Source organism: Narcine bancroftii, chromosome 1, assembly GCF_036971445.1.
Source record: "Narcine bancroftii isolate sNarBan1 chromosome 1, sNarBan1.hap1, whole genome shotgun sequence".
Classification (NCBI taxonomy): Eukaryota; Metazoa; Chordata; class Chondrichthyes; order Torpediniformes; family Narcinidae; genus Narcine; species Narcine bancroftii.
In genome coordinates, this window is record NC_091469.1 from 222,638,136 (window position 1) to 222,663,908 (window position 25,773).

Genomic DNA, 25,773 nt, shown 5'->3' on the forward strand with positions numbered 1-25,773 from the left:
CATATGAAATCCTTAGACAGCACCGGATTGAACCATGGTCGCTGGTGCTGTAATGGTTGTTGTGTTAACCATGCCACCCTTGCACCTAGAATATAGAAACACCACTCTTTATTTTTTTTGCATATTACTGAGTTGCAACTTTTAAAAAATCTTCCATTGTGTAGTTTCCTGTAAAAATTTACATTAGGTATTTATTTGATTCATCCAGCAGTAATTTAAATATTGATATATGCAAACCAGCTTTCTGTTCATTTTTGCTAGAAGCTACTCAAACAATACCAACATCTTACCAAAAGACTGAGTAGTGCTTATAATATATACTTCCATTTGCTGATGACTAAATACGAGCTCTTGCCTTCAAAGAGGAAGATATTCGAATGTCACGCCATGACTTGCAGATAAGTACAAGTGTGGCAAAAGTATATGTTGGGAAATGAATCATTTATCATCTGTTTCTCTGACAGATAAAACAATTCAAACTTCACCGTGAAGATTTACAAAATAAATAAGCTTTTAAATTATGACATTGCATCCAACTGCAATTTGACCACTATTCCACAAATATTCTTGTCAGTTGCATCGCTGCTTACCACAATTACTTTTTTAGTGTTATTTTTCTTCCAAATAAAGCAGTTTATAACCTGTAATATAGATAGTCAAACTATTCTTTAACTTACTTACTTATTTATATTATTATAGAATGCCAATACCTGGAGTAGTTTTAATACCAAATAGATTATTTCTTTCTCTATACACAGCATGCTTTTCTCTGTTAGATCTATCTTCGCAATTAACATTTTTAAAATTCTTTTATATGAGTGATAAATTCAATAAAATCTAGAATAAAATGGATTTCACACCATGTAATATAAGTATGAAAAAATATGTGAGCAGAATACATTGCAATAAATTAAAGAAACATTTTAAATATGTTCCGATTTAAATAGTCTTACATTTAGCATTTCATTTGAAATGGTCTTCATTTTTAAAAAAGTTCTGAACTTAGTCTGATTTCTCAGATTCAGTTCTAACCAAGCACCACTATAGCCCATAGCCCATTTTCTAAAACTCAGGTTTCTCTTTCAAAGGTTTCCCATTAATCTTTTCCCTAGAGAGTGATTTTTTTTCTCCAAATGTATACACAAACATAGAAGCATAAAGAATATGCTGAAGTTAATTTCAGGCCTGAGAAAAGATTTTCTCATGTACTTTTCCCCTTCTACATTGTAGAAGGATAAACAGCTCTCTCCAATTATCTGTACTCCAACACTCTTTTTCCCCGTTTGCAGAGCTCCATCAGGTCTAAAATCAAAAGTCCTTGGTTCCTGGGGGGGGGGCGTGGGGGGGGGGGCAGGGAGGAGAAGTGTTCCAAAGGTAATTACCTTGTCAGCTCTCTCCTCTTCATCCTCCTCAAATGCTATCAAGCTCTCTTCCAACTCTTGCTGTTGGAAAGAAAAAAAACAGAGAACACAGAAAGCTTTAGTTATAGAAAGGAAAACCATCGTATTGTGTGACTGAAAAAGTGTCCGGGTTGTGCTTTCTAAATAGCATGAGAAAAAGAAAGATTTTAAACTCCTTTTTGAGGGCTTTGTGGTGGAAACCAATTCATAGCTAGCAAGACTTTGTAAGCAATTATGAAATAGAAAGCCAAACTATTTATTTTTCTGAGGCATACATACTACATCTACATCTAGGTCAGCACACCAGAATTCTGTTTTATTGGCTGTCGGAAAAATTGACTCCAAAGTAACATCTCACTTGCGAAAGAGAACTCACTTTCATAGGCAGAGATGAATATAAAAATGCTCCCTTATCAAGAGTTCAGAGTATGTGACTGTGGATGAACCTGCATCCTTCAACAGCACTGGAGTCTCTCACAGCTGATCTGAAATCTCCTCTTCTCCCATCTCTCTCTCTCTCTCCAGACATGTGCTCTCTGGAAAAGTAGCAGTAATCTCATTTATGTGCAAAAGTAGAGTTCTGCCAGGTTTCCAATGGAAGGAGACAGAGAAAACTGATGGCCTACGTGTTCATGTCTCAGTAGTGGCATCATTGCTTTTTGGCAAGACTACCATCCTGACCCAATTCTAACAGATCAGCAGAATTTGTTGTAATGAAAGCAGGGTATCACTAGAAGTATAGTATTTTACAAGAAACCTCTGAATGTATGGAAGACAAAGAGAATTATGAGCAATGCTACGGCCAAATTGTCATTTAGAATATTCAAAATAGAAATCAAGTGATTTTGGAGACGGGACATGAGAAGTTAAGAGAGAAGATCAGCTTATTTTTCAAATCAATAAAAAATTAGATATACAGTACGGTAACAGGCCATTTCGGCCTTCAAGCCCTTGCTGCCAATTTACACCCAATTAACCTACAACCCCAGTACATCTCGAGGGAGGAAACCGGAGCCCCCAGGGAAAACCCTCACAATCACTGGGAGAACGTACAAACTCCTTACAGACAGCCAGGATTCCAACCCTGGTTCCAATCGCTACACCAACTGTGTTTCCCATTTTGTAGTTCTGGTTCAATGTGCTGAATAGTCTATTGTCATTCACATTTCTTATAAAATGTTAAGATTAAGCATGCAGGTTATCATTTGTGCCCAACGGGGCTTAGATCAAAAGGTGAATATTGCTCTCCCTTCATTGGATGGCAAGTGCATGATCCCTCATCACACATCTGCACATTTTTGACTCAATGTGTTTCTCTGCTTGTACAACTACTGTCAACATTTAAATTGCAGAAAATGTCATCATTAGTCAAACATATTTTGTGATACAAGTTTCAAGTAAAACACTAATTGGCTTAAAACAATATCAAAAATACAAACTTACTGGTACGATAAGGACATTGTGCAGAAAATGCTGGAATATTTTATAATAAAGAGGACAAAAGACTATTTTCTGGATTTACATTACAATTTATAAAACATTTTCACAATGTGAGTTAAGACTAATCATAGCAAAATATGTACTTTAGCAGCATTTACTGGTGCAGTATTTGGAATATGCATGTATCTAATGAAAAAGCTGCACTGGCAATCCTACAAAATGCTATGTCTTTGTGTAACAATTGTGCAACAGATCTATGGCAGATCAAGTCATGTTCATTGTCATCACACGATGAACAAGCACCACACGATAAAACAACGCTTCCCAGTCCTCAGTGCAAAACATGCAGACACACAATCAAACATAACACACATACAGACAAACAATACATATGCGGGATAAGTCTTCACTCACACAAATAAATAAATAAATATTATTTCATGGATATGAGAGTCTCAGATGGTTATTGCGAGCAGATGCCATCTCACTGGCTCTACACAAAGCCCTGGAACCCTAAACCACAAAGATGCAAAAATCTGGATGATAGTTTTTGACTACAGTTTGCCATTCAACATAGTCATTAACTCAAAATTGAACACTAAATTCCAAGACCTTGGATCTCAATACCCCATTGTGTAATTGGATTCTGGATTTCCTCACCTTCAGAACTCAATCAGTGTGGATTGGCAAGAACATCTCCTCTATCCCTCCATCTTCGAGAAAATCTATTTCTACATGGAATGGTGCCATCAGAGAGCAACAGCAATCATCATTAATCCACATGACTCAGGACATGCTTCCATTAGGAAAGAGTTGTACCACCAGGCTCAGGAATGGTTGCTGCCCCTCCACCATAAACAACAGACTCAATCAGAGACTCATTTAAGGGCTCTTATATTGCACATTGTTTATTATTGAATATTTTTTCTATTTTTGCACTTTATATTTGTTCCTTTGTTTACATTTCTTTCTTGCAGACATATCCTTTTCTTGAGCGCAGTATACACTACTGATAAGAGGTCTGTATGAAAAAGAATATCAGGGTTTTATACGATGGCCACAGCCAAAGCCAGGGATGGGGGAAGCATTTGTGGGTCATGCCCCCTAAATGTTATTGTCCCTACACATCCACCCACTGGCCAAGCCTTTGGCTCAAAACTTTTGAACTTATTTTATATTCATCATATTAAAATCAACCTTTTGGACTAAATGAAATGAAATGTAAACAAAGAAAAGAAAATTAGATATGTGCATGACGTCAGAAAGGAAGTTATGTTGGTAATGTGTAGAACATGCATGCGCACATGACCTCATAACAGAAGTTGTACTGGGATTGCGAGCAATGTGCACACCAAATTTAAACCTGAATAAAGTGTACTTACAATTCTTCAGTTGTGAATTGATTCTTAAAGACACATACACAACAGAAATGGATTTAATAAACTAATTCTTCAAGGTCTCCAAAGGAAGAGGGAGCAAATGCGCCCAGCACGGCCACCTGTGAAAAGAAAGAGCTGTGGTGGCATGCCATTAGGCAGGTGAATCGGCCCCACATGTCACGCACGCGGCGGGGCAGTCGGCCAAAATAGTGCCATCAGGGGTTTCTTCCCAACCTCGGCACAAGGCTCAGAAGCCCGCACTCTGGGGCCCACGTGACGCCCCAGTGACATCAGGGCCCCCGGCGCGGTTCTCAGCCAGGTCCGGGCTGGGAGCATAAGACCAGCCAGGCAGACCTCAATAAACGCGTTTTGCTCACTGAACTCAATCCGTCTAGTTGTGCGATCCTTCAGTTAGCAGAAAGTCGCCACTACATTGGTGACACCGACAGGTTCAAATGCCTTTGTACCCGATATGAACAACTCTTCAATCAATGCTATAGCCATCAAGCTTCCTGACTTCTGGGTTCAGAAGCCATAGAACTGGTTCAGCCATGTAGAGGCTCAGTTTCACCTCCGCCAGATTTCATCAGATGCGACCAAGTTTTACCACGTGGTCGCCGCCCTGGACCAGGCCACTGCCAAACAAGTGCTGCACCTCGTTCAGCACCCACCCGCAGAAGATAAGTACGGGACCATCAAGCGGGTGCTCACCAGCTCCCTCGGCCTCTCCAGGTGCCAGCGTGCCGCTCAGATGCCTTGGGAGACAGAACTCCAATTGCATTGATGGAAGAGATGCTCGCGCTCATGGGCGATCACACCAACTGCCCACTCTTCGAGTGCATTTTCTTCAACCATATGCCAAAGACATCCGGCCGTTACTGTCCCAGGAGAGCTTCGATGACCCTAGGAAGGTCGCTCAAAAGGTTCAGGAGCTATGGCTTGAACGATTCCCGGAGGGCTCAGCAGTCCAGCAAGTTATGAGTCCCGGCCATGACCATGCCGAGCCTTCCTCTAGCGCTGCGGTGGAACACTCGGCCCCTGTAGGGGCCTCAAAGAACATAGCCAGAAGCAAGCCATCCACTTCAGGCCTCTGCTTCTTCCACCAGCACAGGGAAGCCAAGGCTCGGAAGTGTAGTCAACCCTGCTCATTCCAGAGAAACAAGTAGGCCAGCCGCTGTTAATGGTTGTGGCGGCTGGTCAAGAACACAGCCTTCTTTACCCGGGGGATGCAATCAGCGGTTGACGCTTCCTCATCGACAACGTGGCCCAGATCAGTGTCATTCCAGCCACAGCCATTGAGTCCTGGAACCGGCCTCGAGGACCTTCACTCCATGCAGCCAATTCAACGGAGATCCGAACGTATGATAACAAGACCGTCCACTTCCAGATCGGCCAGCGTAAGTTTTCGTGGAGGTTCACCGTTTTGTCCCTCCAAACCTCCATTATGGGTGTTGACTTACTCCTTGCCTACGGATTCCTGGTCGACCCCCAAGGTAGGCAACTTGTTGATGCCCATACTTTCCAATCTACTCGCCTCAACACCTCACGCACAGAGAAGCGGCAGATGGCCACAGACAGAGCACCCAAGGACAAGTTTCAGCACATCCTGGATGAGTTTCCGTCCCTCCTCAAGCCGCAGTTTTCCACCGCATCACCACGCCATAGGGTGTTTCATTATATCCCCACCCAAGACCCACCGGTCCATGTCAAAGCACGCCGGCTCCCGCCGGATAAGCTCTAGATAGCGAGAGAGGAGTTTTGCATCTGCAGGAACTGGGGATCATTCAACACTCCAATAGTCCTTGGGCCTCGCCGCTGAACCTTGTCCAAAAAGCTTCCAGTGGATGGCACCCCTGCGGAGATTATCAATGACTTAACGACGCCACAGTACCTGACCGTTACCCCATCCCTCACATTCTGAACTTTACGGCCAACCTGCATGGTGCGAGGGTGTTCTCTAAGGTCGACCTGGTGCCCGAGTATCACCAAATCCCAGTGCACCCCGAGGACATCCCCAAAATGGCCATCATTACCCCCTTTGGCTTGTTTGAATTTCTACGCATGCCTTTCATGCTCAAGAACACCGCCCAGACCTTCCAGTGCCTCATGGATACGATGGGCAGGGATTTGAATTTTGTGTTCATTTATCTGGATGACATTCTTGTCGCCAGCAGAGACCGGGCACAACACAAGTTTCACCTGCGCACCCTCTTCTCCCGACTGGCTGACTTAGGCCTAACGATCAACCCGGCCAAATGCCATTTTGGGAAAGAGTCCATGCAGTTCCTGGGCCATACCATCACAGCCAAGGGGGCAACACCTGCCGCTACGAAGGTCGTGGAAGTTAGTGAGTTTCCACACCTGGACAACCTCAAGGGGCTACAAGAGTTCATGGGTATGGTCAACTTCTATAACCGATTCTTTCCAGACACTGCACACATCACGCAACCGCTTTTCGCCCTCATCACAGCCAAGGAAAAGACACTTGCCTGGACTCCAGAAGCTACCTCGAAGCCACGGAAGTTGCCCTCGTGAAGGCTACCCTGCTCGTACACCCACGCACCAACCTTCATATGGCGCTCTCCGTCGATGCCTCTGCCACTGCTGTTAGTGCTGTCCAGGACCGTGAGTTGCTGGGCATGTACCTCGCTGTGCATCATTTTCGCTATTTCTTGGAGGGGAGGCCTTTTACCATTTTTACTGATTACAAACCCCTCACTCAGGTACTCGCTAAGGCTCGAGATCCCTGGTCGGCCCGCCAAGATCATCACCTGTCCTTTGTGTTGGAGTTCACCACCGACATTCAGCACAAGGCGGGGAATGACAATGTGGTTGCAGACGTGCTTTCCCGACCGGCCATTTGCTCGCTGACACCCAGCCTAGACTATGACCAGCTTGCCCAGGATCAGAAATCCGATGAGGAGACACAGGCCTTCAGGACTGCCATCACAGACCTGCGGTTCCAGGACCTCCCGACTCCTCTTGGTGATGATACCCGTCCTGTACGATGTCTCCATGAGCATCCCGTGACCAGTGGTTCCCTAGCAGTAGCAGAGGCAAGTCTTTCACCATATCCACAACCTTTTCCACCCTTCCATCAGGTCCATGGTTCGTATGGTGGCAGAACGCTTCGTCTGGCACGGGCTTCGAAAGCAGATTGCGGACTGGGCCAGAACCTGCACCCATTGCCAGCTTTCCAAGGTACATAGGCATACCAGAGCCCCATGCAGGATTTTGAACATGTCCGAGAACGGTTCAGCCATATACGTGTGGACATTGTTGGCCCCTTACCCGTTTCCCGAGGTAACCGTTACCTTTTCACGGTGGTAGACCGCACCACTCATTGGCTCAAGGTGATCCCGATGCCAGATGCCTCCACGGACTCCTGCTCCCGAGCATTTTTGACCGGTTGGGTTGCCCGGTTCAGCGTCCCAACCCACCTCACCAGTGGCCGTAGCATGCAGTTCATCTCTGCGCTCTGGGCACAGCTCGCCAACAGACTGGGAATTGAGCTGCATCACACAGTGGCCTATCACCCACAGGCCAATGGACTGGTTGAACAATTTCACCGCCACCTTAAGTCGGCACTTATGGTCCGCCCAGACTGGGTGGATGAGCTGCCGTGAGTACTCCTGGGCATCCGCTCGACACCCAAAGAAGACCTGCAGGCGTCATTGGCCAAGCTGGTCTACAGTGCAGCAATGGCCTGCCTGGTGAATTTATCAATGTACCTCACAACCCGCAACAGTCACCGCACAGTTTACTTCCCTGCCTCTGGGTCCAGTTGGACTCCTTCACACCCCCATCACTGCTCAGACACGGCACAAGGGCCGCTTAAGTCCCCAGCGAGCTGTATTCCGCAGAGTACATTTTTATCAGGCGAGGCCCTTCTACAGCATGCCTTCAAAGACTGTACGAAGGGCCATACAGTCATCCAGCGTTCAGGATCCACCCTCACACTGGACATCGGTGATAAGAAGGAACTGTTTACTGTGGACAGATTAAAACCAGCACACCTCAACCCCAACGAGCCAGTGGTCGTGGCTCAACCCAAGAAGTGAGGCAGCTTGGCAAAAAAGGACATTGGCACAAGTTCGGGGGGAGGGGGCTGTGTGGTGGCATGCCATTAGGCAGGTGAACTGGCCCCGCATGTCATGCTCATGGCGGGGCAGCCGGCCAAAATGTTGCCGTCGGGAGATTCTCTCCATACTCGGCACCAGGATCAGAACCTCGGCGACATCAGGGCCCCCGGCGCAGTTCTCAGCCAGATCCGGGCTGGGAGCATAAGACCAGCCAGGCAGACCTGAATAAATGAATTTTGCTCACTGAACTCAACCCGTCTGGTTGTGAGATCATTCAGTAGCAGAGTAGCTGCCGTTACAGAGCCTCCTTCTTCAAGCAGCCATGATGCACCTGTTAAAGTAAGCGTTAGCTGTGGAAGACAACCCATAGCCATAGATGACCTTGGGACTGACCAGCCCAACCAAATCATCTTAAAACAGTACCCTGCCAGCATTTACAGTGGTAAGAAGTGTTCATTTGTCTCCGCTTGGTATCACAACCGAGACTGGTTGGAATACAATGTCAAGGCCGATGCAGCATTTTGTTTTTGCCGTCGGCTGTCTAGCACCACTCGGACGTCTCAGACACTGGATGCCCTTGTGAGTGTGGGCTTTCGTAATTGGAAAAATGGTGTGGAATGTGATTGGGGATTTCATAAACATAACTCCTCAAAGGAGCACATCTCTCACTATATAATGTGGAAAGAGCAGGAGAGATGTGTCAATACTGGAAAGGAGATTTCAACACTTGTCAATGCCAATCAATTATGAAAGAACAGATATAATGTTTCCTCTTTCATCAATGTTTTTGAATTTTGGCAAAAAGTAAGTTGCCTTTACGAGGGAAAATAGAGGCTTTTGATAACATGTTAGAGTGGGGGAGTGGACTTTTCCTCTCCTTACAGGACTATACACTTAAAAAGGACCCTGAATTGGGTGAGGTTATGAAAATGATCCCTCACAACACCACATACACCTGTCACGATATTGAAAATTAACTCATCTGTACACTCAGCAGTGTAATGACAGAGGTTATAGTGGAGGAAATTTGAAAGTCGATGAAACCCATGACTCCACAGGGTGAGAAAATATATCATTTGTCATTCGATTTGTAATTGATTCATATGATGCCACAGAGCATCTGCTAACCATGGAAACAGCTGGCAAGGGTGACGTACAGATATTAGCAGTCAGCATTTTGGCAGAGCTAAAAGAAGTTGGACTGGACGCATCAAAAGTTCTAAGTCAGGTATTTGACGGGGCTGCTCTGATGTCTAGGAAGCATGGTGGCATCCAGAAGCTACTGCAAGAGAAACTAGGTCATGAGATACCTTATATGCACTGTTTTAACTACCAGATGCACGGTGGTAGTCCATGCCATGTCACCAGATAAAGCTCTACTGAACTTCTTTCATGTGTGTGATGCCCTCTACAAATTCAGCAAGAAGCCCACAATTGCTGTGCACTATAAGGGTGTGCTGTAAATAGGGAGGCTGTCTGGACCATCGTGAGATGTTACAGATGCCCAAGGAAATTTGTAAAAATGATTCAGCTGCTCCATGATGGAATGACAGGACAGATTCTCTCCAATGATACATCAGCTGCATTTGCTATTTCTAATGGGGTGAAGCAGGGTTGTGTACGAGCCCCAGTCTTGTTCAATCTGTTTTTCACTTGAATGTTCTGTCTAAGATTTGGAGGAAGGAGTGTACATCAGGTACCGACTGGACTGCTCTTTCTTTGACCTTCGTCGCTTGAACGCATGGATGAAGTGCCTCAACACAGTCATTCAAGAAACCCTCTTTGCTGATGACTGTGCACTCTTGGCACACAAAGATAGTGATCTACAGTTAATGCAGAACAAATTCTCAGACTCTGCTACGCACTTTAACCTAACCATCAACCTGAACAAGATTGAAGTACTCCATCAGTCCATGCCAAACACCAACACCATAGAACCAAAAACCGCTGTTGACGACATCCAGCTGACAAATGTAAACAGCTTCAAATACTTGGGGAGCATCAACTCGAGTGATGGGTCTTCGAACAAAGAAATTGACTCCAGGATCAGCAAGGCCAGCCAGGCTCCGATGAGGCAGTGTACCAGAGAGCTCAATCAACATAATGTCAGCATCTCCACAAAGCTGAAAGTCTACAGAGCTGTGGTCATCTCTTCTCTCTAATATGGATGTGAGACCTGGACTCTGTACCAACATCATATCAAACAACTGGAGAAAATCCCCATGCGCGCCCACCATTCCATCTTTGGCCTCTGTTGCAAGACTGTGTCTCCAACCTGGAGGCCTTGAGTCGCATGAAGTCCACCAGTATTGAATCCCTGATGATCAGAGCCCAGATGCAATGGGTGGGACACGTCATCAGGATGGACGACCACCGTATGCCTCGCCAGCTGCTCTATGGTGAACTGAAGACTGGAAGGAGACCTCAAGGTCGTCCTCACAATGATCTGAAGGAAACCTTATGCTACTGTGACATCCGGCCAAGAGAACTAGAAGCTGCAGCTGCTGGCAGATCCTGTTGGTGAGCCCTGTGCAATGAAGCTTACACCAGTTTTGAAAACAGGCACTGCCAAAAACTAGTGGAAGGCCGTGAACGGTGTCATAAAGCAGCAGCCACAGTTATTACAAAAATGGACTTCCAGTGCCCCCATTATGCTAGACCTTACGCTTTCAAGCTGAGACTGCAAAGCCATCTTCGTGTTCACAGGTAAACTGCACAACAATGTGTCTCCTTATCTGAGTGTGCATCTTAAATACCTTCTGGAACAGAGATGGGATGGGACATCTTGCTACTGTGTCAGCCATTCTAAAATCCTTTGATGCCATGACATCTCTTTGATTAATGGGATAGACTCTGTGCTGGTCTATGGTGTAGAGATACGAATGGAGGCTGAAGGCCTGCTGCGCAAGATGACTGAGCCCAGTTTCTCATTCATTGCCAAGTTGGTGCACACAGTTCTTGCCCTGTTGGACCCACCAAACAAACTTCTACAGAAAGAGGACATTGACTTTTTGACAGGTTTAAATATTTGCTTGTGCAACAGCTTATGTATGGAAATTCTGTTGTGACGAGAAGTTTAATAAGGTGTGGAACCTGGCCATGGCTGCCAGCGTGTCAGTGAGACCCACAATCACCAAACAGAGATGCAGAGCAAACATGATTATGGATGATTATGTAATTATGGGAAATACAGGACACAGGGATGATGTTGAAAATACATAACTTTGGAAACTGTACTACAACACGATTGATTCAGTGCTTTGAGAGAGAGAGATCACAGATTCAGTGAGCGCAACTCACAGTTGGCTAGTGCACTTGTTGCACTGAATCCAGAAATTGATATATTTCTTGATGTAAAGGCTGTGAAGGATATTATGGACCTGTCATGATCACTTATAATTGAGACAGGGTACTGTTACGACCCCAGAGGATCCCTAAACCCAGCAGATATTCACCAAGACAAATGGATACTTAAACAAAAGTTGCTTTTAATTATTTTTAAACATGAAAACAGGATCAAACTTCATCTTATTTCTATTAACTTTTCTAACCTAACTTAACCCCCTTCTAATTCTAAGCACACATGTATGTAATGTGTGAGTAAGTTTAGAAAAGTTCTTTAATTCACAGTCCAATCTCACTTTTCACTCCTCCAAGTTCACTGGTTGCAGGCAATTCATATACTGTGCACAGAATTTAACATTTATGAATTTCACCAGGCTTTGGTGCTTGAAAGTAAATGGTTACCACTCAGGAAGGCTCTTGTTAGATTTCAGAGAGAGATTTATTGTTCACTGGTCACAAACTGATTCCTTTTAATAAGCCACATTAGTGTCTTGCCAAAGAAACTTTCGCCATCAGGGTTTTCCAGATGATAATCTTTCTTTCAGGTCACCAAATAGTTCCTTTTTGTTTCCCTTATTTCAAGTGAAACACAAGACAGCCAGTCTTCTCCTCTTGTATGGACCACAAGGGCTTTGAACAGGCGGAAGTAAGAACTCAAAACCCATGTTAAAAATGGAGTTTTTCCACCAGCTTTCCAGCTTGTCCTATTCTGGTCCCTGCTGGTGCTGAACCGAGTTTTCTCACCCTCACCCCCACCCCCCCCACCCCCCCACCCCCCCCACACACCCACACACACACACGACCCCTTCAGGTCAGCAAACTGCACTCAGACAGCCTATGGCTTCGGACCTAATCCTCTGAGTTGTTTCATCTGTTGCTTTACAAAACAACAATCCTTTTGTGAAGTCCCTTAGGCACTCTTCAAAGTTTTTGCAAAGGCACTCATAGCCAGGCCTGTCTGGCTTGAACAGAGCTCCAGTATTTAAAATGAGATCAGTTCTGAAATGTTTGCATGTGACCTACACTAAAAAACCTGCCCAAATTTATATATAAATATAAAATACAGCATAACTTGTCACAGAACGAAGTTGCTAAACAGTTTTTCAGCTCACAAAATAAAATCAGCCATTTGAGGGGATTAGACAATAGAGCACATCCTCTGAAAGTTCCACTCACATCTCATTGGAATGCCCAGTGTATTAACTGCTTTCAAATATGCCTTAACATTTGGTCCCACCACAGGTTCTCCACTCTGAGAAACATATTTTTGGACTACAGATGCTCCACATAATGAAGGGCCGGCTAGTTCAGCTAGTGCTTGAGAGGGGCTTAACTCAAAAATGCACAAATGAGAGGAAGGACACCATTCTTAGGAGATTCAGCACCAACACTTGCCGTCTGAAACTCTTCCAGAGCTAAACCATGATTTAATTCACTTTATGATGCCAGCGTTGGGTTTAATGATTATTATACAAAATGTTGAATGATTTTTGGATTAGTCTGCATTTATTCATTAAGAGCAGAGAATATAGTCTGTTTCAAATGATGTGCACAGTGCAATGTGTATGTGAAAGAGAGAGACTTTGCAGCATGTTTTTACATTGGAACTGGGTTGGTGTGTTGGTTGTTGACGACAAAGTCTTTATCAGCAGCTTGTGTGTGGTTAGAAAGGGAGAACCTCTGTCCAGTTGGACCCACAACTGAGGGTTGAGACCAAGGGAAAGCCCCTCAAACAACAGAAGGGGGAGTACATGTGATGTTTCTTTTATTACAGTAAAGAAACTCGGGTTCTTTTTACAACTAGATTTATTAACTAAGCAAACAGCACTAAGGACAGAAAATACATGTGCCAGACCTCATGTGGAGGCATCCAGCTTGAATCTATCCAAGATGCAACAGCAGTCCCTAGATACTACACACTCCATCTCCTACTCTTCCTGGTAGTAGCACTCTATCACTACATCCCCTTTCCTTGAGATGTTTAATCAAATATGACACATTAATACAGTATTGTTTCAATTTAAAATTCAACAAATGTTACATGAACATCAGAGGCACAAACAAATAAGTGTGCAGTTATTTTAAACAGATCTCCCAGCTGGAAACCATCCTGTCAATGTCAGCGTTTATCCCTGACCAATAAACAGCAGTTCTGCCCCTCCTCTTGAGTTTTTTCAATTCCAAGTGACCCCTCATGAACCCTTTTCAGCATCTCTTGTCACAGTGATTGAGGAATGATAATTCTGTTCTATCTGAGTAGAAGCCCATTGACAACACTCAGCTCAGCTCTAATGTTCTATTATGGCTGACATTCATTTCTAGGCCATTCTTCATTCAGATTCTTGATGACCCTCTGCAAAATAGTGTCCTTTTCAGTTTCAGCTTTGATCTGCTTAGATTTTATGTCAGATATGAGAAGAAATTCCAAGATCAGATTCACATGGAGATTCACAATTATCTTTTTGGAACTCTCATTGTGTGCTTCACTCTCCACTGTTGCCCTGGACAACAGATCAGCTAACATAATAAATTTCCCTGATGTGTACACCAATTCAAAGTCATAACGCTGTAGTTTCATCATCAGTCTTTGGATTCTCAGTGACATTCCACTGAGATTTTCCTTGATTATGGCTATTAATGGCTTGTGCCAAGAAAGTTGGTAGATCACACACACACACACACACACACACACACACACACACACACACACACACACACACACACACACACACACACACACACCATATATTTCAATGTATAAGTTGACTGGCTTATGTCAACCCCCAATTTTCAGCCTAATTTTAAGGGTTTTATGGTATATCAGGCATACAAGTTGACCCCCATTTTTAGGGCTGTCTGAGCCTCCAGGAGCAACATTGATTTATTTTTTTTATTTTTATTTTTTAAAAAACACCCCAATCTCAAGTAACAATACTGTAAATTAAGTTAAAGAAATGTTGGCCTACTGTGCAGGAGCAGCGACAGCCCACAAAGCTGGAGTGCCGACATCGTTCTCCCAGCTGTAGCAGAAACCTCAGCCTACCAGGTAGCAGCGGTGATGGCCCGTGGAGCTGGAGTGCCGATATCGCACTCCTAGCGGGACAGGAACCTCAGCCTGCCAGGGAGGAGCATCAACAGTGACCTTAGGGTCACAAGTAGGAGTAGCTATGGCAGTGCATTCTCAAATGGCAGCTAGTGCTCCACTCCACCCCTGGTCTTACCCTAATGCCCCCCAATTAGATCTCTTCTGACCCCGACCATGATGAAGTTATAATTCTTTCTTTGGCTTGGCTTCGCAGACGAAGATTTTTGGAGGGGTAAATGTCCACGTCAGCTGCAGGCTCGTTTGTGGCTGACAAGTCCGATGCGGGTCAGGCAGACATGGTTGCAGCGGTTGCAGGGGAAAATTGGTTGGTTGGGGTTGGGTGTTGGGTTTTTCCTCCTTTGTCTTTTGTCCGTGAGGTGGGCTCTGCGGTCTTCTTCAAAGGAGGTTGCTGCCCACCGAACTGTGAGGCGCCAAGATGCACGGTTTGACGCAATATCAGCCCACTGGCGGTGGTCAATGTGGCAGGCACCAAGAGATTTTTTAGGCAGTCCTTGTACCTCTTCTTTGGTGCACCTCTGTCACGGTGGCCAGTGGAGAGCTCGCCATATAACACAATCTTGGGAAGGCGATGGTCCTCCATTCTGGAGACGTGACCTACCCAGCGCAGTTGGATCTTCAGCAGCGTGGATTCGATGCTGTCGGCCTCTGCCATCTCGAGTACTTCGATGTTAGGGATGACTCTTTGCAGACGATGCCGCTTCAGTTATAACTGTACTCTAACAATAAATGCGAACTTCAATAATTTACACCGTAAACTAGTAATGTAATGAGGTAATGATGGAAATGGTGGCTGTTTATTTTTGCTAATGCACTGACAGGTTATCAATTGGGAAATATAGAAATGTTGATCTCATTAATGCTTTAATTAATTAGTATAGCAAACATTCACAATATGTCTTCAAATATTATTCATTATTCCATGCTATTTATTTAAATGAATGAATCCCTATTGTTTTCCCCAGAACAAAATAACTATATTTACAAGAGACCAACATGGAATTGCTTTGCACATCACAGATTTTATTGTCTTTTGCACTAAAATATCTTGAGTTATTCACTAATTTTCTAACCTACATTTTCAGGTAGTCAACTGACTCTTCATAAACAAATGATTCATCAATAAATTCAAAAGCAAAGAGGACAACTAATTATTTCCAGGTACAAAAAAAATCCACTACTTGATGTTAAGAAGCAAAGCAATGCCAGTCAATTCCTCACAATCTAGGATCACAGCTGTATCATCTCACATCCATCCATCCATTGGTTCTCTCTGAGAACCTTCCTTATTTTCAAGACAATATGTAGCACAGAAGACTAGAATGGAATCTCGTGGATAATTCGGAATAGATAAAAATAGTTCAAGCTATTTGATATTCAGTGACACTTAAGACTATTAAAGGAGGAAAAAAAAACTCAAGCTAAATACCAGCTGTTTTCAAATTTTAATTCTAAACCAGATATTTTCTAAATAATGACTCTCATCCTTTGATAAAATGTTAGAAACTGACTAGCAAATAATTGGGAGATAAGCATTCAAATAATTGATGACACTCCAAAATTATATTGAACATCAACAATAATTACTTAGTTTGATGATAAATGGCGGCTTGAAAATAACCAACATTGTTTGAGAATTCACTAATTCAGATCAATTGAACATCATCCAAAACTAATGGAAACACCAAAATCTAATCTTAATCAAAAGTGGTTTTAGAAGAAAAGTCTGTGTGTTGGATTAAAAGATGATTATACAATTAAAATATGAACTTGTTAATAACACTTCAACCTAATTGTGGAATTGCACGTTGGATGAGAAATTCCATCTCATATTGACATTTTGTACATATTATGTGATTGTTTTTGATCCAAAAATCAGTTTCACACTTGCATAGTGCCCTTAATTAACTGTATTCCATGGAAACCACATGCAATATCACGACTGATGCTGCAGAGGTATTAAGAAAGGATATGAGTATAAGCTTGTAATGCACGGGCAGATCATTACTACAGTGTGAGGACATTGTTTAGTCTGTTAACGAGGTCAATGTCACCTCAGCTGCTACTGTGGATTCTGAAATCACCACAGGTGGTCTTTATTAGGCCCTTTTATAATTAAAAAAAAAGCAAATGTAAAGGTGGATATTCTCCGTCTTTGCTTCAATTATCTTCATAAAAGCTCCCAGGGCGGATACAGCAGGCAAACTCTGATCTTCCTAGAGGGTACATTCAGAAGTGGAGCCTAGTTCTCCAGCTCCTTCTTAAAGGCAATGCTGCTGAAAATGGCTGAAAAGCGATGGGCTGATGATGTCGCGATGACGTCGTCAGCCGTGACCCAAGCGCCAACTTTAAAGTACTCAGTGTGTTCAGATACAGGGCAATAGCAACTGCGATTTGTCTCTAAAGGATCATTACTCTATTAATATGAATGATGGCTAAACTTTAGGGAGGGAACGTCTATATTAATTTTTCACTTGCTGGTGCATATATCTGATGTCATGGTGACGGGCAGCGCTACTGCACCACTCGCCCCACTTCCCTCAGCTCTGGATGGACAGCTCCTGACTCTGCTCTCCATAAAGGTAACACTGGATCCATATTATAGGGCGTCACCATAAAAGGTAAATATACCTTTTTTTCCTTGAGCTGGTTTTAATGCAGGGTTGCACCATTAAAAGGCCGGTTGTTATGCTTGCTCTTTCAAGAATGTGGGTTTAATACTTAACCGACTTTATTTTCCTTGAACTGCTTCAACCCAACTTCCAGTGACAATGCCCATGATTCCCTTCATATACCACTTCCTGGCCAACCACATGCATTGCATGCTGGGAAATGTAGTTTTTATTTCCACATGTAATAACAGATTTATGACATAGGATTTTTGAGAGAAAATTTTTCATTGCACCAATATTGGTACCCTGGTGTCCACATCTAATTCATTACATCAGCCAGAGAAGCAACATCCTTCTCTCACTTTCTAAATGAAGGAAAATCTATTCTTGATAGCCTCACTAGTGGAAATGGAATTTCCTAATGCCGCTGTGGGGGAATCACATGTTAAAGTTTGCAGTTGGATGCAACTTTCAAAGCAATGGAATATTTCCACTCTGAGTTGCCCTAAAGGCCTGGGATATTTGATTGTTTTGGATAATCCTTGCACAAAACTCACATAGCAACTTCCACTCACATAGTAACTTTCATCTCGCATTTTAAAACTTTAAAAATACTATGTCTTTATTTTATTTATTATGCTCCCAGCTGTCTCTATTAGTTGATGGGCAGATGAAATCCTGTATGGTAATAATAACTGGAACCTCACGAGAGCAAATGCAAATAAAAAGCAAAACTTATAAGTTTTATTTTTCATCCATGATACACAAGCCATAAATAAAGAAATATATTCTTTGTATCAAATAAGATTCAAAAGTAAAAACCAGAATAAATCTAAAAATTGATGATATAATTGAAAGTTAAAATGAATGAAGGTAAAATTACTCTTTTTACCCTTAGTTTGAGATCAATTATTCCAGCTGGTCTGGACTTGATTTCTTCAAGACCTGTGGTACATAAACGGATCACAACATATGTTTGTGTGGGAATTGATTTACATTTTATGTGTGTAAATGTAATAATAGTTTATTGACATTGTATGGATTGAGGTCTGTCTAGAAACACCGAGGTCAGTCCACTCCACCAATGGTTCAGCTGACTTCACACAGATTCAATAACCTAGTTATTAGTCATTTTGATCAGTATGTTTTACAATGCATGGTCAGTTTGTCAAAAACTGCAGAGATTTACTAACCTGTGACCGCTTCTCATTAACCTTTGGCTGTTGACTTGGTTGGAATTTTACTCTTTATGCTACTTTCGTACTTCAATTTTTTTTCAAATCAGTAGGAATGAAATTGATCTTCAAACACCATACAAATAGGATAACTGTGAAAAGCTTGGTTAACTCCATGCTCAGTTTTATTTTCCAAGAAAACACTTTCACTCGCAGGTTTGAAAAATGAATAATTATCCAAGGTAATACCAAATCAAATAAACAAATGTTGCCAAATGCAGATAAAGATGTTATATACTTCACTTTTGTTCCTGTTATTGAGATTCTATACATTTTATGATTTGAGCTTTACTACTTTTATTCATTTACATAATCTAAATAAAACAAATGAGTTGGGATCTATTGAGATGTATGGATGGCTTTGCAGTTTTCCTTTGCCCACCAAATGATTAAGGAAGAGGAATGCAATTTGGACCCCAAAGTATTTTAAAACGTGTGGTTTGCATACAACTTTACAATGCCAGTCTCTAGCAGTTTTAGGCAATAGCGTTAGACATTGGAAAATGTCGACGAGACCTCGACTTTAAAATTGCTTGGCCTCCAGATATCACAGACTTCCGCAGCTCCTATTTCCCCCATTCCTGCAGAAGTAAAATCAAAGCTAAAAGATGAGCAGGGTACTGGTGTCAGTGCTGATAGTGGTGTGGGAATCATGTTGATTAGTTTCTTACATCTCTGAATGATTAAGGGCAATAATGCTGCACTGATGAGTAAAAGGCAAAAAATTTGACTCAGGATCAAAATAATTTTATCTAAAATAATGTTTAATGAATTACTTATTGCTTGTAAAATAATTAGGCTTAACTTCACATTATTTTATTTAAAAGAATAATTTGTTAACAATTTAAAAATCTTATTTACTCTTTAAATGAGATTGTAGAGTTCTGACAAGTTATTACCAGGCAGATAATATAATTGGGATAAAAAAGGCACAGTCAATCTCAATGAAAAGTTGTTACAATTTAAATTTTCTCACAATGATTTCATTTTTTTGGTGAGTTGTTGATGGGCGAGCATTTATTGCTTTTTCCTTGGAGAGGTGGTGGTGAGGCATGCTCTTGTCTTTTTGTTTTTGGCTTGGCTTCACGGGCGAAGATCTATGGAGGGGTATGTCCACGTCTGCTGCAGGCTCGTTGGTGACTGACAAGTCCGATGCGGGACAGGCAGGCAGGGTTGCAGCGGTTGCAGGGGAAAATTGGTGGGTTGGGGTTGGGTGATGGGTTTTTCCTCCTTTGTCTTTTGTCAGTGAGGTGGGCTCTGCGGTCTTCTTCAAAGGAGGTTGCAGCCCGCCGAACTGTGAGGCGCCAAGATGCACGGTTGGAGGCGATATCAGCCCACTGGCGGTGGTCAATGTAGCAGGCACCAAGAGATCTCTTGTATCTTAATGGTATTTCCAGTGTCGCCTTGGATTGACAGTGAGATGATTTCAAATTGGGATTATAAACAATTTAGTTGGGAACATTCAGTGGTGCTACTCCTATGCACATGAAGAATTAGTCCTTTTTGTTAGAGGTCACAGCAGTTAGAATTGCTGAGGCAAGTGACAACAGTGCATTTTATAGAAGAAATTCAGTGCAGACTCCAGTGTTCGGGGTGGCGGGGGGGGGGGGGGGGGAGAGGAGAGGGATGAATGTTTACAGTGGTAGATGGAGTACCAATCAAGTGAACTATATAAAATTGAGCTTTTTCAATGTTGTTGTAGCTGTATCCATTCGAATTAGTGGAGAACATCCTATAATTCTCGATCTGTGCAGTGTTGATTGTGAAAAGATTTTGGGGTGCAAAAGGAGAGTTATTCATAGCAGGCTGTTTATTATTTGGCCTGCTCTTGTAGTCATGGTATGTATGTGACTGCTTCACTTGAGTTTCTAATCAGTGGTGGTGATTCCCAGCATTCTGATACTGCAAAGACAAACTCTTGATTCAAATTTCGAGCGTACAGTAAAACCCTTGGTATCCGGCACCTATGGGGATTGAAAGATGCCGGATAACCACTAGGGGTGTTAATTTTAAACTTACATTTTTTAACCTATTGAGTTTCTGCAATTTTTTTTGCTGGTTGCTTGAGGCTGTCGATTGCTTGAATTTCAGATAATGGGGATGTTACTGCATATTAAAGTTTTGAAAAATCATATTACCATAGGAGATAGGAACATAGGAACATAGGAAGTAGGAACAGGAGTAGGCCAAAAATGACCATTCAATACGATCATGGCTGATCTAATTTATGACCTAACTCCACCTACCTGCCTTCTTCCCATATTCCCTAATTCCTCTATCATGTAAAAATTTATCTAACCGAATTTTAAATATGTTTAATGAGGCAGCCTCAACCACTTCCCTGGTTAGAGAATTCCAAACATTCACTACTCTCTGGGAAAAACTATTTTTCCTCATCTCTGTCCTAAATCTACTCCCCCGAATCTTGAGACTGTGTCCTCTCGTTTTAGTTTCCCCGGCCAGCTCAAAAAACCTTCTTACATCTATCCTATCCATACCCTTCATAATCCTATATGTTTCTATAAGATCTCGTCTCATTCTTCTGAACTCGAGCGAATACAATCCTAGACGATTTAATCTTTCATCATAAGTCAACCCCTTAATCTCAGGGATCAACCTAGTAAACTTCCTCTGGACCATCTCCAAAGCTAGTATATCCTTCCTTAAATATGGAGACCAGAACTGGACACAGTACTCCAGGTGCAGTCTCACGAGTACCTTATACAGTTGCAACATTACCTCCCTACTCCTGAATTCAATTCCTCTAGCGATGAAGGCCAACATTCCATTTGCCTTCTTAATAACCTGCTGCACCTGCAACCTAACTTTTTGCAATTCATGCACAAGCACTCCCAAGTCCCTCTGCACAACAGCTTGCTGTAGTTTTTCATCCTTTAAATAATATTCAACTCTTTTATTTTTCTTGCCAAAGTGGATAACCTCACACTTTCTAACATTGTACTCCATCTGCCAGACCTTTGCCCACTCATCCAGCTTAACTCTATCCCTCTGCAGACTCTCCACATCCTCATTACAATTTGCTCTTCCACTCAATTTGGTGTCATCCGCAAACTTGGCTACACCACAAAATGTAAATGATGAACAGTTGTGGGCCTAACACTGACCCCTGGGCACCCCACTTACCACTCTCTGCCAACCTGAAAAACTCCCATTTATCCCGACTCTCTGCCTCCTGTCAGACAACCAATTTTCAATCCAGGCCAATATACTTCCCCGGACTCCACTTTCCTGTAACTTACTGATAAGTCTCTTATGCGGCACCTTATCAAACGCTTTCTGGAAATCCAAATATACAACATCAACCTGTTCCCCTCTATCCACCGCACCTATTATATTCTCAAAGAATCCTAACAAGTTTGTCAAACAAGATCTTCCCTTTCTAAAACCATGCTGCATCTGCCTGATTGAACCCTTACGTTCCAAAAGTTTCACTATTTCATCTTTAATGACGGCTTCAAGCATTTTTCCAACTACAGACGTCAAGCTAATTGGCCGATAATTTCCAGTCTTCTGCCTACATCCCTTCTTAAAAAGTGGCGTGACATTTGCTGTCTTCCAGTCTGCCGGGACCTGCCCAGAATCCAAGGAACTTTGGTATATGACCATCAATGCATCAACTATAACTTCTGCCATTTCCTTCAGAACCCTTGGATGCATATCATCAGGACCAGGTGATTTGTCTGGCTTTAGTCCCATTAGTTTCTCCATCACTATTTCCTTTGTAACAACTATTTTATCAAGGCCCTCCCCAATATTCGCATCCTTAACTCCACACTTAGGCATGCTGGACGTGTCTTCCACCGTGAAGACTGACACAAAATATTTGTTTAATGCCTCGGCCATTTCCTCATTTTTTGCTACCAGTTTTCCTTTCTCATCCTCCAAGGGTCCTATGTTAACTCTGGCCACCCTCTTACGTTTTATATATTTATAAAATTTTTTGCTTTGTGTTTTTATATTTTGTGCCAATTTACTTTCATAATTCTTTCTCCCATTTCTTATTACTCGCTTTGTAACCCCTTGTTGTCTCTTAAAGTTTTCCCAATCTTCCAGTTTCCCACTGCTCTTTGCAGCTTTGTACACCTGCACCTTCAATTTTATACTCTCCTTTATTTCCTTTGTTAACCACGGTTGATTTTTCCCTCCCTTGCTGCCCTTTTTCCTGACCGGAATATGTTTTTGTTGAGCATTACAAAATATTTCTTTGAAAATCTTCCACTGTTCCTCAACTGTTTCATCAATTAGCCTGTGCTCCCAGTCCACTCTGCCCAATTCCTCCCTCATCCTATGATAGTCACCCCTGTTTAAGCATAATATATTAGTTTTAGATCTAACTATTCCCCTTCCATCTGAATGAGAAATTCAATCATACTATGATCGCTATTTCCCAGATGGTCTCTGACTATTACATCATTTACTCTACCTATCTCATTGCACAACACTAGATCCAGGAGGGCATTTTCTCTTGTGGGTTCCTTAAAATGCTGCTCAAGAAAGCTATCGCGGATGCATTCTATGAAGTCCTCTTCTAGATTCCCATGACCAACTTGATTTTCCAAATCTATGTGGAAGTTGAAGTCCCCCATGACTACTGCCATATCATTATTACATGCCTCACTTATCTCTCTATTTATTTCCTGTGCCACTAAACTATTGTTATTTGGTGGGTGATAGATAACACCCACCAATATTTTTTTCCCTTTGTTATTCTTTATCTCTACCCAAATGGACTCAACATTATGCTCTTTAGATCTTATATCATTCCTCACTACTGCCTGGAGCTCATCTTTAATTAAGAGTGTAACTCCACCTCCCTTACCATCCTGTCTATCTCTTTGCACCACCTGATACCCTTGAAAGTTTAATTCCCATTTAGGGTCACCTTGTAGCCATGTTTCCGTGATGGCTACCAAATCATAGGCATGGGTACCGATTTGCGCCTCAAGTTCACTAACCTTATTTCTAATACTGCGGGCATTCAGATAAAGTGCCCTTATGCTCTTTGTCCTTTTAATATCTAGTGACTTCTGTAACCTTTTCTTTTGATTATTCTGCCGACTACTTTTCTTTGTAATTTTCTTAACACTATCATTGACCCAAAAACTCACTGCACCATCTGATTTTTACTTTCTCCTCCCAACATTACTTTTCCTATTTTACTTTTCGTGGCCATTACTTTATCTTCCCTTCCCTTTTCCCTATCACTCTGGTTCCCATACCCCTGCCAAATTAGTTTAAACCTTGCCCCACTGCTGTACCAAACATACTTGCCAAAATGTTGGCACCTTTTGGATTTAGGTGCAACCCCTCCCTCTTGTAAAGATCATTCCTTCCCCAAAAGAGATCCCAATGATCCAAGAAGCCAAATCCTTGCCTTGTACACCAGCACCTCAGCCACACGTTCATTTTCCTTATCCTTACATTCTTTTCATCACTTGCATTTGGAACAGGTAGTAATCCTGAGATCACCACCCTAGCGTTCCTATCTTTCAGCTTTCATCCCAGCTCTCTGTAATCCCTTTCATTACCTCCTCCCTTTTCTTGTCAATGTCGTTTGTACCCACATGTACCAAGACATCAGGCTGCTCTCCCTCTCCTCTCAGAATATTTTGGACCCAATTTGTGATATCTCGTACCCCTGCACCAGGGAGGCAACACACCATCTGGCTCACAGAACCTCCTGTCTGTACCCCTGACAATGGAGTCCCCAATAACTACTGCATTTCTCCTTTTCCTTTTCTTTTGCACCACTCTGCCAAGCTCATTGCCATTGACCTGGTGCCCGTGGCCATCTTCTGTCCGGTCATCTCCCTCAACAGAATCCAACACAACATAACTGTTGCTGAGTGGGATAGTCACTGGTGTGCTCTCCATTTTTCTCGCTTTTTTCTTTTCCCCCCTGACGGTTTCCCACTTACCTGACACGGGTTCTGGAGTATTTATCGCCCTGAAAGTTGAGTCGATTAACTCCTCACTCTCCCTTTCAAGCCACAGGTCATCAATCTGCAACTCCATATCCCTAATTCGCTCCCTTAGTAACTGCATCTCGGTACACCTGGTGCAGATGTGGCCATTTGGGAGGGTGGAGGTCACCCATTGTTCCCACATCTGACACCCAGTACAGAGCACTAACTCTATTGGCATGACTCTGAATATGAAGGCAAATAACTCAGCTTACCTTTTCTCCTTGCCTGCTTTCGCCGAAGCCTGATAAGCCAAAGCCAGGAAGTCTCACTCCTTCACTGCTCCACTCACTCACTGAGCCACTCCTCACTGGCCATTCCCTCCCCTTTCACTCCTTTTATTGGCCCCTTGACCAATTAACCCTGTCACTTTCAGCAAGCTCCTCCTCCTCTGACTCACAGCCCGACTCTCTCCAAGCTTCTCCTCCGACTCCCAGCCAAAGCAAGTAGGCCCAAGCCCCGGTAAGCCCCCGACTTTAATAGCTTACCTTCTCCTCACTTTCAGCAAGCTCCTCCTCCTCTGACTAAATCTTTTACAATAATTTTGAGGATAATACAGGTGGGGCCACTAATAATCATGATCCAGCAAAACGTGAGCTTATAAAGTGAATTCTTTGTGATTGATAGTGACTGATAAAGTGTCAAGTAAAATAGTATTTAACTGTGTTGAAAAACTCATTTTTAGAACTGTGAATTTGCCCTCATCATTTCCATGCAAGAATTGGCAGGCTACTTTAACTTGTAATATTGTAAAATTCAATCATTAATATTGAAAGACAGCTGAGAAAATGCCTTTCCCCAGCACAACTTGTAGATGGCAGAGATATCAAAGAAGACTCTTTTCTGGATGACAATATATTCAACTGCTTTCTTGTGCAAAAATAGCTTAAACCTATCAATTTGACATTTTGATTTTTTGCTTTTTATTGTTCATTTTTTTATGCTCTGAATTATATGAATTTTCAATAAAAATATTAGTTACAAATTTCAGATTACCAAGGGCACTTCGCCTATGGCCTTGACAGATGTTCACCAAAACGAAACAAAATTATTTTATTTCATGAACTGCGTCTCCCTCTGCAGGACTGATTCCATACAGCACTTCTAAAGTAAAGTGTGAATTATTCAATATTATTTTTCTAGAATTCTGTAATTATATTAAATAATACAAGGAAATTGACTCTGACATTTCT

The 25,773-nt window shown here is 42.5% G+C and overlaps 1 protein-coding gene across 19 annotated transcripts in view; it reads right to left on the reverse strand.

Moving 5' to 3' along the window:
* Positions 1–25,773, reverse strand: part of mctp1a (multiple C2 domains, transmembrane 1a) — a 534,415-nt gene that overhangs the window by 78,253 nt on the left and 430,389 nt on the right. For 18 of the 19 annotated variants that reach the window (XR_011342276.1, XM_069891645.1, XM_069891672.1 and 15 more), the window contains one exon: positions 1,383–1,442. The exons of the other annotated variant lie outside the window; for it this stretch is intronic. Coding sequence is in view for 17 of the 18 variants with exons in the window: in XM_069891645.1 (XP_069747746.1) it covers positions 1,383–1,442 (60 nt within the window). In the remaining variant the exon portion in view is untranslated. The remainder of the gene's footprint in view (positions 1–1,382; positions 1,443–25,773) is intronic. 19 annotated transcript variants of the gene reach the window in all.